The 11,673-nt window shown below is 44.4% G+C and overlaps 1 protein-coding gene across 5 annotated transcripts in view; it reads right to left on the minus strand.

Moving 5' to 3' along the window:
• The window catches only part of PLCL2 (phospholipase C like 2), a 188,134-nt gene extending 177,062 nt beyond the window's left edge, over positions 1-11,072 (minus strand). The window contains exons 1-2 of one of the 5 annotated variants that reach the window (XM_090046589.1): positions 10,870-11,072; positions 10,119-10,535 (exon numbers count right to left, since the gene is read on the minus strand). In XM_090046589.1, the coding sequence (XP_089902715.1) occupies positions 10,119-10,406 (288 nt within the window). In that variant the 5' untranslated portion in view covers positions 10,407-10,535; positions 10,870-11,072. Of the gene's footprint in view, positions 1-10,118; positions 10,831-10,869 lie in introns of those variants that run through there. The other 4 variants (XM_090046590.1, XM_090046591.1, XM_090046592.1 and 1 more) reach the window with 4 other exon arrangements.
• Positions 11,073-11,673: the final 601 nt, after the last annotated feature.

The raw sequence follows: 11,673 nt of genomic DNA on the forward strand, positions 1-11,673 counted from the left end.
CAGCTCCACTAAGTTTAAAACCTCCTGCCATTCGGGCATGGATCCATTTATAATTACCCTATGCTTGTGGCTATTGACCCAGTTGTCTATCCACCTTATATTAGTTGTGTCTCTATTTCTCCAATTTGTTTATGAGAAGGTCATGTGGAACCTTGTCAATAGCCTGGCTGAAGCCCAGATACACTATATCCACTACATTCTCTTCATCTACTCAACTAATTATTTTTGTAAAAAAGAGACCAATTTTTTGGCACAATTTGTTCACAGCAAATCCATGCTGGCTAGTCATGATCAGCCTTTTCTTCTTCATCCACTTACAAATACTCTTCCTTATGATATGATCTAGTAATTTCCTGGGCATCATGGTGAGGCTTACCACTCTATAGCTCCCCAGGTTTTTCTTTCTGCCTCACTTGTTTCCCATGACTTTGTACATATTATTGCCAAGGGCTCTGAGATCTCCTCTGCCAATTCTTTCAGTACCCTGGGATGAAGCTCCTCAGGCCCTGCTGACCTTACTTCATTCAGACCCATCAAAAGTTCTTCAGTTCTTCCTTTTTTGTCTCCTCATTCAGTCTGTCACCTTCCTTTATCCAGGCAATTTTTATTATCCAAATACCCTACAGTTTAATTATTTTGTGACGACTGTAAGCAAAGTAACTGTTGAGGTCCATCTTTTTTGCATCTTCTGTTTAGAGTTCACCTTGGCTATTTAACAGTGGACTCGCAACTTCCTTGGTCTCTCTTCTCTGGCCAGCATATTTATAGAACCTCTTCCTATTGTCCTCATTTACACTCACCAGGTACAGCTCATTTATTACTTCTGACATCCTGTTTTCATCCCTGTAAGTTCTTTCTATTTCTTGGTATGCTTCCTTGGTGACCTGGCCATCTTTCCATTGCCTTTATGCTTTCCTTTTGCATTTGAGGCATACTATAAGCTCCTTGTGCAGCCATCTGCTTTTCCCCTTGTGCTTCCATCATGTCTGATTAGCTTCTTGTTGTGGGGGTTCAGTACTGTTGGGTGTCCTGCTTTAGAGGCTTCCAGCCCCTCTCAGTGCCTTTATCCTTCAGTCTGTCTTCCCATGGCACCATGCTTACTACCTCAAGACAGTTAAAATCTGCCTTTTTAAGTCCAGTGTCTTAAATCTGCTGATTTCATGCTTTCTTCATCTCAGATTATGAATTCTATCTATTCCGATTGCTTCCTGCCTTCACATCCCCCACCAGTTCTTCCCTGTTGGTCAAGACAAGACCAAGATATATGATCCCTTAGTTGTATCTTTAACTTTCTGGAACTCAAAGGGAGCTTTCATTGAAATAAGAAGTATATTTCATATCAAACCCATAAATCTTCCTTTTCCAATAAGAAAGCACTAGTGATTTTAATGTTTGTTATATGTATACATGAACTGTATAATAGAAAGACTTAAGGTCAATTAGGTTGCAAGGCTGCAAAGCACTTAAAAGACAGAAAATGACAAAATTAAAACTGGCTAGGCAACCTGAATTCAGCCCCTTTGTGCATATTCACTGTGATCCAGTTTTTAATTACCAGATCATACAATATTTCACCACAGAACCTCTTCCTCATTCAGTGAGCAAAAACATTTACTTAACTCATTTTCTCTTCACTGTTCACTGTGTGGCCTTATTTACTCTAAACTATTCAAACCAAAGCTGAAAGGAAAACAATTAATTTTCTTATGGGCTCTATTCTATTACAAATATGACTATAGCATCAAATTAATCAGCAACATTAATTCTCATAATGCCCAGGTATAGGTGTACTGTATTCCCACACTGCAGGTGGGAAAGTAGAGACAGACTAAGGTCAAATTTTGTCTATTAATTTTGGATGCCCAATTTGAGGCATCAAAGCTAAGATTTTTCAGGACGCTTATCATAAAGCATTTTATGAATTCAGTACACAACTGTTGTTTTCAGAGACAGCTGTGAGAATGCTCAGCACTTGTGCAAAACAGGCCCTATACTACTGGGCACCCAGGAAATAACACATTTAGTGAACAAAGGTGAAAAGTTTGTCTTAAAAGACTTGTCTTACATCAAAGGAGCTTTGTGACAAAAACAAAAACAGAGTCTGATTCTCCAGGGGAACACTTAACCGTAAGGCTCCTTTTTCTTTTCATAATCTACAGTCTTATTCACTACACACATTACTGCTTCTACACCAAATGAGGCAGGAATCCTAGACTATAGCTTCCTTAACTACACGACTGTGATTGATCCTGTAAGCAGCTCCATCTTGTGTACGGAATGAGCCTGGCGTCCTGCAGAAAATACAGTAAGTTTCATGGGCAAAGTCTGATTGTGCCTAACTTTTGAGCATTCAAAATATGGTATCACATTGACAGTCACCTGGGGCAAAGTTGAAGTAATTCATAGCAGTGGTAGGGCATCAAATTCTACATGTGGTAGCACTAGAGGGGGATGAGAATACACATTATCAGAAGGCTTCACAGACACTTGCACACAGAAGAGGAATGGCATAATTTGGGAATCTTGGATTCTGTTCCAGGATCGGGAGCAAAGTATCCACTTCAGTAAACCAAGAGTCTTCTGCCTGTTCCCCTCAAACACGACATCTTTTTCTCCACTCCCAGTCTATTTCCCACCCACAGTTTTCTGTACAGACCCAACTGTATTCTCCCTTTCTGCATAGTCCCCATCTCAGAAGCCTCATGCAATGCTAGTTTTTCTTGCCTGGCTAATTCTACTTGCTGGATAAAGCTTGACTCTCTCTATCTTCACCCATTTACCATACCAGCTGATCCCAGGTTCTCCCAACTCCTTGTTGGATCCATCCTGCAGCTCAATTACTCTCAGATCTATTCTCCTCCACCCACCCCTTTTACTTACCCAATTTATCCCCCCGTAACTTCTTTTTCAAATCCATCTCCTCTCCTCCATTTTACCTACACAGTGGATATGTACTATCCTTTTTGTCCAGCCAGTTCTAGCACCCCTCTCCTCCACTGCCCTAAAATCTTCATCTGGGCTTAGTGCTCCCTTCAGCATACAGGCTACCAGTCTCCTCCCCCCTTTCTACCACTTGCTCCCAGTCCCTTTTTCCTAATCCTTCTATCTTCCAGCCAGGCTCCGTGCCTACCCATTACTAAATCAAAGTTTTAGTCCATCTAGTCCAAGTCTCCTGCTCTAAATCTATCTTTTCCCTTCATCCTCACCTATTTTGGTGTCCCTTCTGCATTTCAGTACAACAGATTATTGTTCTGCATGATGTGAGCACCAAACAGGAGGGGAAAGGGAGGAAGAGAGAAGAGACAGAGGAAGACAACACAGACGATACAAAGTTCCACTCAGTTCTAGCACCACCCCAACTCACAGCAGCTGGGAGCATCCACCACACAAAGTCCAACCTCCTGCCCTAGGGTGGATGGGATGTATTTTGCTGCTCAGAGCAAGGAAGACAGGTGCAGTCTTAACTAGGACAGTGCTAGGAGTTGCTGAAGTTTTAAGCATATTTAGTAAGGATGGGCTCTTCAAAGGTTCTCACTGCCAAATCAAAATAATTCTATACTGAGCATGTGCAAACTAAGATTTTGTTCTTAATTTGAGTGGATTTTCACAGGGACAGCAAAGGAGACATTTATGACAAAAAGGCCACTGCCTGGAAAATGACATATCCTTACTCCACTGCATGTGGAATTAGAACAGCTCAAAGAAAAATGTCAAAGTGTTTTATTTATGCGGGCAAAGCACCACCACAGAAAATTTCAGCCCAATACTTAAAGTTCTGCAAAGTTGGGAACAACTGAAAATAGACTTACAATAGACAGCAATGGACAATCTTAATAAAAAATGTTCCCTATCATTACACATACAGTTTGCTGTTTAAGGCTCTCAGTACAAAACTGGTTTTCAAAAGTCTACTGATCAAATTCTGTGACTAAGTTCAAAATTTAAAAAGTTAGGATTAATCTCTTGGCACAAATAAACTAAGAAATCTGAGAACTCTTTGGTATCTTCTTTTGACACTCCTGATCTCTGCTGCAGCACAAAAGGTACATGTTTTCTTTTCACTATTTTTAGCACAACAACTGCCACCCTCCAGAAATGATGGCTTGTCTCTTGGGCCACACTAGTATGATCATCTACATCACAAAGTGATTAGAGAGGAGGCCAGAACTCTGGTGGCAGAAATCATATTCCAAACTAAACCAATCACTATATAAATATTGGAAAGCGTATCCCGAAGCTGAGAAGGAGACACAGAAGGTTCTCTATTCCTTCACCACAGCATCTGCAAAAGTCAGTCAGTGGAACTGTTCCAAGCAGTGCCCAGCCTGGTGAATCTGGCTGTTTGTGTGAATCACAGTATTTACTGCTATGAAGAATTTGCTATTTTTTTCATAGAAAGGCTGAGTGAATCTAGACTGGACTGACTGTACCCACAGAATAAATTCTACATCAGGAAGGGAGGGGGAAAGTGACCAATTTCCTTCACTGAATTTCAGCCAGTTTTGCTCAATGAAGATCCAGAAGTGCTTGAAGAACTCTGATTAACTGCCTACAATTTGACCCTTGTCTTTCACTCAAAATTTAGTAGGGATACACAAAGCCTCATTTTGGGTGGAAAACCCATCAACACTCACTAAAAGCTATGTATGACAGTTTATTTTAAAGATGCTAGAGCCCTCCTCAGGAAAATGTCTTGATAATGATAATCTTGCCTATGTCCCTCATACTCAAACCTTCATTTAGAAAAAAGGTTATGGTGAAGTAATATAATATCTGCAATCCTAAAATGTCCTGGTTATACTGCAACTATACCTAAAAAAAAAAATCCAATTTTCCCCTTGTTGGTTTTCGACCTATTGTGGGAGTAGACAAAAAAGTTATACGTCCACACTAATTCTTTTAAATCTTTTGCTGACTCTGCTGCCACTGAACACAAGCTTTTCTAAATATTTTCACATTCAGGCAGAGATAAATAGATTTTCTCTTGAGATGGAGTCTTGGGGGAATTGCACCAATATATGTACAGTTTCTTTTTGTTGTTTTTAAAAATACTGCAAAAGCCTTGACAATATTTTGATCAGAACTGTTTATAGAATAAAATAAGAATATATGTGTTTAACAAACTGGGAGAAAACCTTCCTGCACTTTGTAACATGATGCTTGTTTTATGTGGGTATTAGGTGTGGCCCACCACAGGTTAAGACTGACATTGCTGTACCTTAGCCAGGTGCCTTTCACCTCACCTAAATTTTATTTTTTTTTAAGTTTCATGACAGAAAAAAATAGAGATTTTAGCTCATTTACAATTCTTGGTATTTCTATTATTTGTAACTATGCAGGATTTTGCCTTGTTATTGAGTGGAAGGTGATACAAGGAAAAACTTAAATAAAGATAATACTGCTGTTGTTTTTCATCATCCCATGCAGGTTCACAGGGGGAGAGGAAAAAAAGTATCTAATAGTGGGAAGTACAGAAAGTTTAAAAAGTAGTAATTAGATCTTCAGGTGGGAGCTTTATAGGTATGACCTGGCCATCTGGATGAATGACACTATCTGCCATAAAGCACCTAAGAGAAATAAAGACATTGGCAGGAGGGGAGGCCAGCTAATAGCTTGTGATAGGAAGCTACATTTTGATTGCCTAACTGCAAGCCTAAAGAGCTCTAAAAAAACTGATCAGCTTTAAAGATATCAAACTGGTACCAGCAAGCAAACCACCTTTCAGCCACAGGGCCAGAAACTGAAAATATATGATAATGTGTCCATTTCACTTAAAGGGTCTCCTTAATTCTTCCTTTCCTATAATGGAAAAATAAGGAGTCTACAATACAAAAGATTGGGTTATTCTAGCTAAGAAGAACAACTTTCAGTCTTGCATTCACACAGAAACATCCTTATGCACAATTATACTTTAGGAAAAAATTAGGAAAATAATTATAAATGTGGAAGATCTGACTGAGCAGGGACAACTTAAAGACCTCAACTGGTCATCACTAAGAGGTCTGTCTTTTTTCTAAAACTGAAGCAGCACTTTTTTCTAACACTACTACTACCTTAGTGAATGGCAGGATTTAGATCCAAGGCATGAGATAACATACCAATCTATCCCAGGTACCACCAGATTACCAGAGGTCCAGATCTACTAAGAAATTAGTCTGAAATTCTTAAGTAAATCACGGGAAGGAAGTGTACTACAATTCTTAAAAGTATCCCAGTTGTAGAGCTTGTTAAGAGTATTTATGGCTCTTACGCTGTACTTGATACAACAAAAAATATTTATTCAGAATGCACTAGGTGCTCCCGAGGTTGCACAAATTGAAGGCCTTATCACCTCCTGTTTGTTGGCACTGTAATAAGATAAAGTGACCCTGACGCTTACGCTGCAAGGCTGCCAATAATCAGGCAGCTCAGGTGAGGGGTAGATGCGGTCTATGTTATTTATCCATGAAGGTTAGCTTAAATTCCTCCCTTTGCTCTTTGTAAGAACTGCAGTGGTTACCATTTCTGTAAAATCATGAGCTTCAAAGAGTAAGTTTGTACAGAAAACTGAGCAGTGGAATTCGGATCTGTATAAGCTAGCAGTCAAAAAAAGAACAGCTCATCACCAGAGAGATAAATGTATACAGAATCAAAGAAACGTGGAATCCCACCCTTGCTAAATATACTTACAATACAGACAAACGTACTCTAACTGCTGTAAAAGGGAAGGGGGGGAGCTACTGCAGTGCACCTCAGCTGTTATGATGATCTAACTGCACTACCTGTAGTAATACAAGTTAGCTAAATTGTTTCCTTGCTAGCCAACCTTAGGAAAGCATGAAGTTGAAGCAGTAGTTTTGCCGTACAAAATCATCTAGCGGCAGCAGATGCAATGTAACAGCTTTTATCCCTATCCCTTCATATTGATGGAACTGTTACCTCAGTCTATACCCTTAGAGAAGGCCTGTCAAAACTACTCAAAGAATGCCAGACCTCAATTCCCCCCTCCCTTTACAACCTCCACAATAACTCCCTTCCAGATTCTGTACATCTCCTCTTATTTCATTACTTCAGCACCCACCCTAACACAATACATCTATCTAGCATTGTCAGGTCTTGTATTGTCTAGCCTTGCAGCACTGACAAGTTGCTAGCTTCTATAATTACATAGATTACTGGAGATACTGCAAAAGTATACATTATTCAGATATATGTACATGCTCCAACGCATTTACCTTTTTGTTTTATTTTCTTTTAGCTCCAGGTGAAAAAAATATGAATGAAAAACGATCACAAAAAGACAGACAGCCAGGTACAGGTCCAATGGAAGAAGATAACAGAGCTAAGGCACAAAATTGATTCATTCGGGATAGAAATAAGAATTCACTAGTAATGAACCTCTATATTTAAAATAAATGTACAGAAAACCTTAGGATAGTAATGCAAAATGGAGTATTCTGGAATGTTTGTGAATGCATTTTATTCTCTTTGCAAAGAAGAAAGCTACTTAAGCTCATAAAATACATGTCTAAAGTTAGGACATCTCCAAGGCCCACCAAAATAGCAAAATAGCAAAGTGACATTTGGGGAAAAAATTATGTGGAATAATCCTAGATATTTTATTTTTGAATACTGGAGAATGGGAGGGTAAAGAGGAAAGGGAAAAGTAAATAAGGGTGCAGCAAGTATGAACACACATCCTTTCGTAGCCCCACATTTGCGCCCAACAGATTTAAGTACAGCAGCAGGTTGTGCTAGAAAAATACTCTGCCTTCATTTACTCCTGCAGCAATCTTTAACACGGGTGCAACTCACATGCCTTTGGCAGTAATCTAGAGCAGTCACCAACCCCTTAAGATGATATCTCTTTTTTGGCAGCACTCTGCTCACCTCCTCAAGCATATCAAGCTTATAATGGACAGTTCAATCTCTAGCTAACATACAGCTTTATCCTGATTGACAAAGAATCCTTGTTAACATGAGCACAAGAAATTCCAAACCAACAGATGTAAAAACATAGAACAAACAAAAAAGAGAAAAGAACAGATTTCAAAAAAAGGAAAAGAGGGAAAAAGACAACAGAGAGATTGAGAATCGCTACCTACCATAATGGCTTCTGAAGCACCGCTTTTTTTGTGTTCCCAATTTTCCTGTACAGACATGCACTTCCAAAAACTACATCTTAACTGGGACTGTTAAATGAATGTCAACTTACTGATTATAATTCAGTTTTGGCAGTGTTCAGCAGACAAAACACAGCACTTGGACAATGTCTAGGTGTTCCAGCAATTATTGTGTGTGTCCAAGTACTACTATCCCTACAGCCAGCTCCACTAACATAGTTCTGTGCTTCAAATAGATTATGCTAAGATAGAAAGCCCCACCTCCTGTAGCACAAGAGTTTTCTGAGATTTTCCATCAGCACTCAAATGCCATTAAAATAACAATCCTATATTTTCGTATAAAAATATGGCACTAAAATTCAAAGAAAAAATAGTCAAAATAGGTATACTGACTTTATCTATGCAAGATTAGGCACACAACTCTAGCAAACTAAAGATTAATATTAAATACTGAAGACAAATATTCAGACTTTGGCACCTAACAAGTTAGGTACCTACACTAGCAATGCAGTTTCTAAACTACCTGTGAACCATACTGAAGTCAATAAAAGGAAGAGAACTCAACACTTCTGTAAGTCAAGACTGCTACAGACATACTTTTTTCCCCCAACTGAAAATATATGGGGCAAATAACCTTCAAAACCATTGGTGATTACTGGAATTTTCATCTCAGATCTTAATTATGAGAACTATAATATAAAATACGTTATAAATCAGTACTTGAATATAAACATCTTAGTATCCAAATTAGCTTTAAAAATGAAAAATTATCAATAAGTGATAGAGCTTGAAGTTGCTAAAGCAATTTCTGTGAAAACAGAAGCCTTTAAAGCAGGTCACATTAAAAATGATGCATCTAATAAGAAGCTGCATCTAAAATGTGCCATTTATGTATAACATCCATTTTAATACTTCCATATTTTGTGCTCTCTCATTTTAGTATATTGTGCCTTTAAACTGCATGTGCCTCTCTGGTGCCTGCAAGAGCATGAGCTGGCTGTGTGTAAACAAATGACACACTGAAAACATAACATCATGACCGCATGTTGCATGCAGCAGGCAATGTGATATCCTTCTTTGGGCTACCCAAGGATATAATGGGGTTAGAAAATCAATTGCAGGCTTGGATCAAAATATTTCTTAGCAGATCCAACTGAGGAGGGGAAATTAGGCCAACCCAGAGTTCAGCTGCCTCTCTCCTTTTGTTGCAGTTTCTCCACCACATGCACATGCACACCCCTATCAGCATCACTGCTCTGACAGGAAGGGTGGGTGCATGGCTGTCAACTGCATTTCACCGCTGACTGTCCTTGTTTTCCCCTTGGCTGTTAAACCAAGGTACTGTGGTCCGTAGCACTGCTCGAAGTATGCTCTACCTGGGCTAGATTTTTCCAACCTCACCTCACTATCATCTGAGCTGCAACACTCACACAGTGTAATTTCAGAGTCCTATTTACTGGGCAAACGTGAAAATGTGACAGAAGGACAACAAAACCAGTGATTTTTAACCGTCTAATTGAAAGGCACTTCTCTGCATTTTGAAATAAAAGAATGTGCTTCCTCCTCCCTTTGCATATGCTATTGTACAAACAGACTGGGGTTTTCCAGAGCTTGAGACCTCTCTCTTGGCTACATGATGTTCTGTAGCTCCAAAACAAACTGACATGTCTCCAAGGCCCCTGGGTTTAAGGGAGAAAATATCCGTATCTGCATAACGGTCACGCTCTGAAATTCCCAAGCGCTTTCTCTGGGGGTTGCCATACCACAACACAGTCCTTCCCTGCCTCTCCGGGTGGCAACAGCAGCAGGCAAGAGCCCCAGGGGGGCGAGCCCATGTGAGGGTGGCCGCTCCGGGGTGAGCCACCTACGGCCAGGTGTCCGGGGCTGCCGCAGCGAGGGCGCCCGCCTCCCCCACCACCTGCCGCATCGCCGGGCCCCCAACCCTGCCGGGCACAGGTGCATGGCAGCGGAGCCCAGCCCGTGCCCGCCGCGCACGGACACAAAGGCAGCCCCTACCTTGATGATGCTGCTCCGGCGGGGGATGCCGGACTTGCCCTCCCGCTGCTGGCTCCCGCCGCAGCCCCTCTCCCAACCGGGGCTACCGGGCGCGGCCGCTGCCTGCTCGTCTCCGGCTCCCCCCAGGGCGCAGTCCCCGTTGGAGACGCCGCTGCTCAGGCAGGATCTCCTGCTGCCGCCGCCGCCTTCCCCATCGCCTGCCTTGAAAGCCACCTTCCCCTGGACGGCGCCCGGCGACGCGGGCTGCCCTGCGCCGCCGCCCGCCCCGCGGCTGCCCAGCTCCGCCATCAGCCTCCGCTCCGCTCCGCGCGGCCGGGGCCGGGGCCGGCTCCTCTTCCGCTTTCTGCGCCTCCGAGCCGGGCGCGCGGGGTCCGAGCGGCCGGAGGGGGAGCCGGATCCGCAGCCGCCCTTCGGCACCTGGGAAACGAGGAGAAACGAAACGTGACCGTGTGTCCGCCTCGCCTCGCCTCGCCTCGCCCGCGCCGCGATGGGGGAGGGGGCGGCGCGCGCGCGCACACATACACATACACACACACACACACGCACGCGGGGGGTGCAGGCGGGGCGCCCCGGGGGCCCTTTGCACCGCCCGCCCGCGGGGGTCCGGGCTGACTGGGACTGGGAGCACAGCGCCGCCCCTGGAGCCGCCCGGTCCTTCCCCCTCCCCCTCCCCCGGCCACGTTTCTAACCCGCTACCCGGCCTCGCACGCAACTTTCCCGCCAGCCCGGCCCAACCCGGCCCCGCACGCACCTCCCTCCAGCCGAGGCGCCCCCCGGATGCGAAGCCGCGTGCCCCGGCCCGGGCTCCGCCAGCGGGAGACGGCGCAGGGGCTCGGCGCCCGCAGCCCTCTCCCGCCCCGGGCCGCGCCGCTGCCAATCGCAGGGCCACACGCGGCCCGGGCGGCCCCGCGCTGCGGCCAGGAGCGGGGCGCGCACTTGAGGCGCCGCCCGAGCCGTCTCCACAAACCCTGTCCCCGGGGCCGAGGTCCCCCCCGGAGCTGGTGCTTCCCTCAGCCCGGCCCTAGCGCCCGCGGGGGCCCTTCCCGTGCTGCCCCCTCTGCCCTAGCACCGCCTAAGCCACGTGGAGGGCTTGCTGTGCGGGCTTGGCCCGGGTCCTTGCCCTGGGATGGCTCCTAAAACCCACATCAAATTCCTTGCGCCGCTATGTGCTGCAGCCGGTTGATGGAGGGTGAAGGGCACGTGCCCTGCTTTCCACAACGACGGGGAAGGCAAGAGCAGCAGGCTCCGCTTCAGTCTAACGTGTGCAGCCTCTGCACCCCCTCGGACGGGCACTGGTCCACCTCTGCCTCCCCGCCTGCGGGGCCCCCCCCCCAGGGAAGCACCTCCTCAGACACAAGCTGGTCATTCTCCAGACTGGGAGCTGCACCTTGCATTACAGTCCTGAGTCGGCAGATTTCGGGGGGGGGGGGGGGCTGCTCAAACAAAGTCCTTCTCCGCACCAGTTTCAGAGTCTAGCCAGCACAGCTGGAAAGGTCTATTCATCAGCAAAGGGTGGATTGAATGATGAACTGTAGGACTTATTAAAGCTTAATGA

This window comes from Crocodylus siamensis, chromosome 5 (assembly GCF_052110815.1).
Source record: "Crocodylus siamensis isolate JL-2025a chromosome 5, ASM5211081v1, whole genome shotgun sequence".
NCBI classification, from domain to species: Eukaryota; Metazoa; Chordata; order Crocodylia; family Crocodylidae; genus Crocodylus; species Crocodylus siamensis.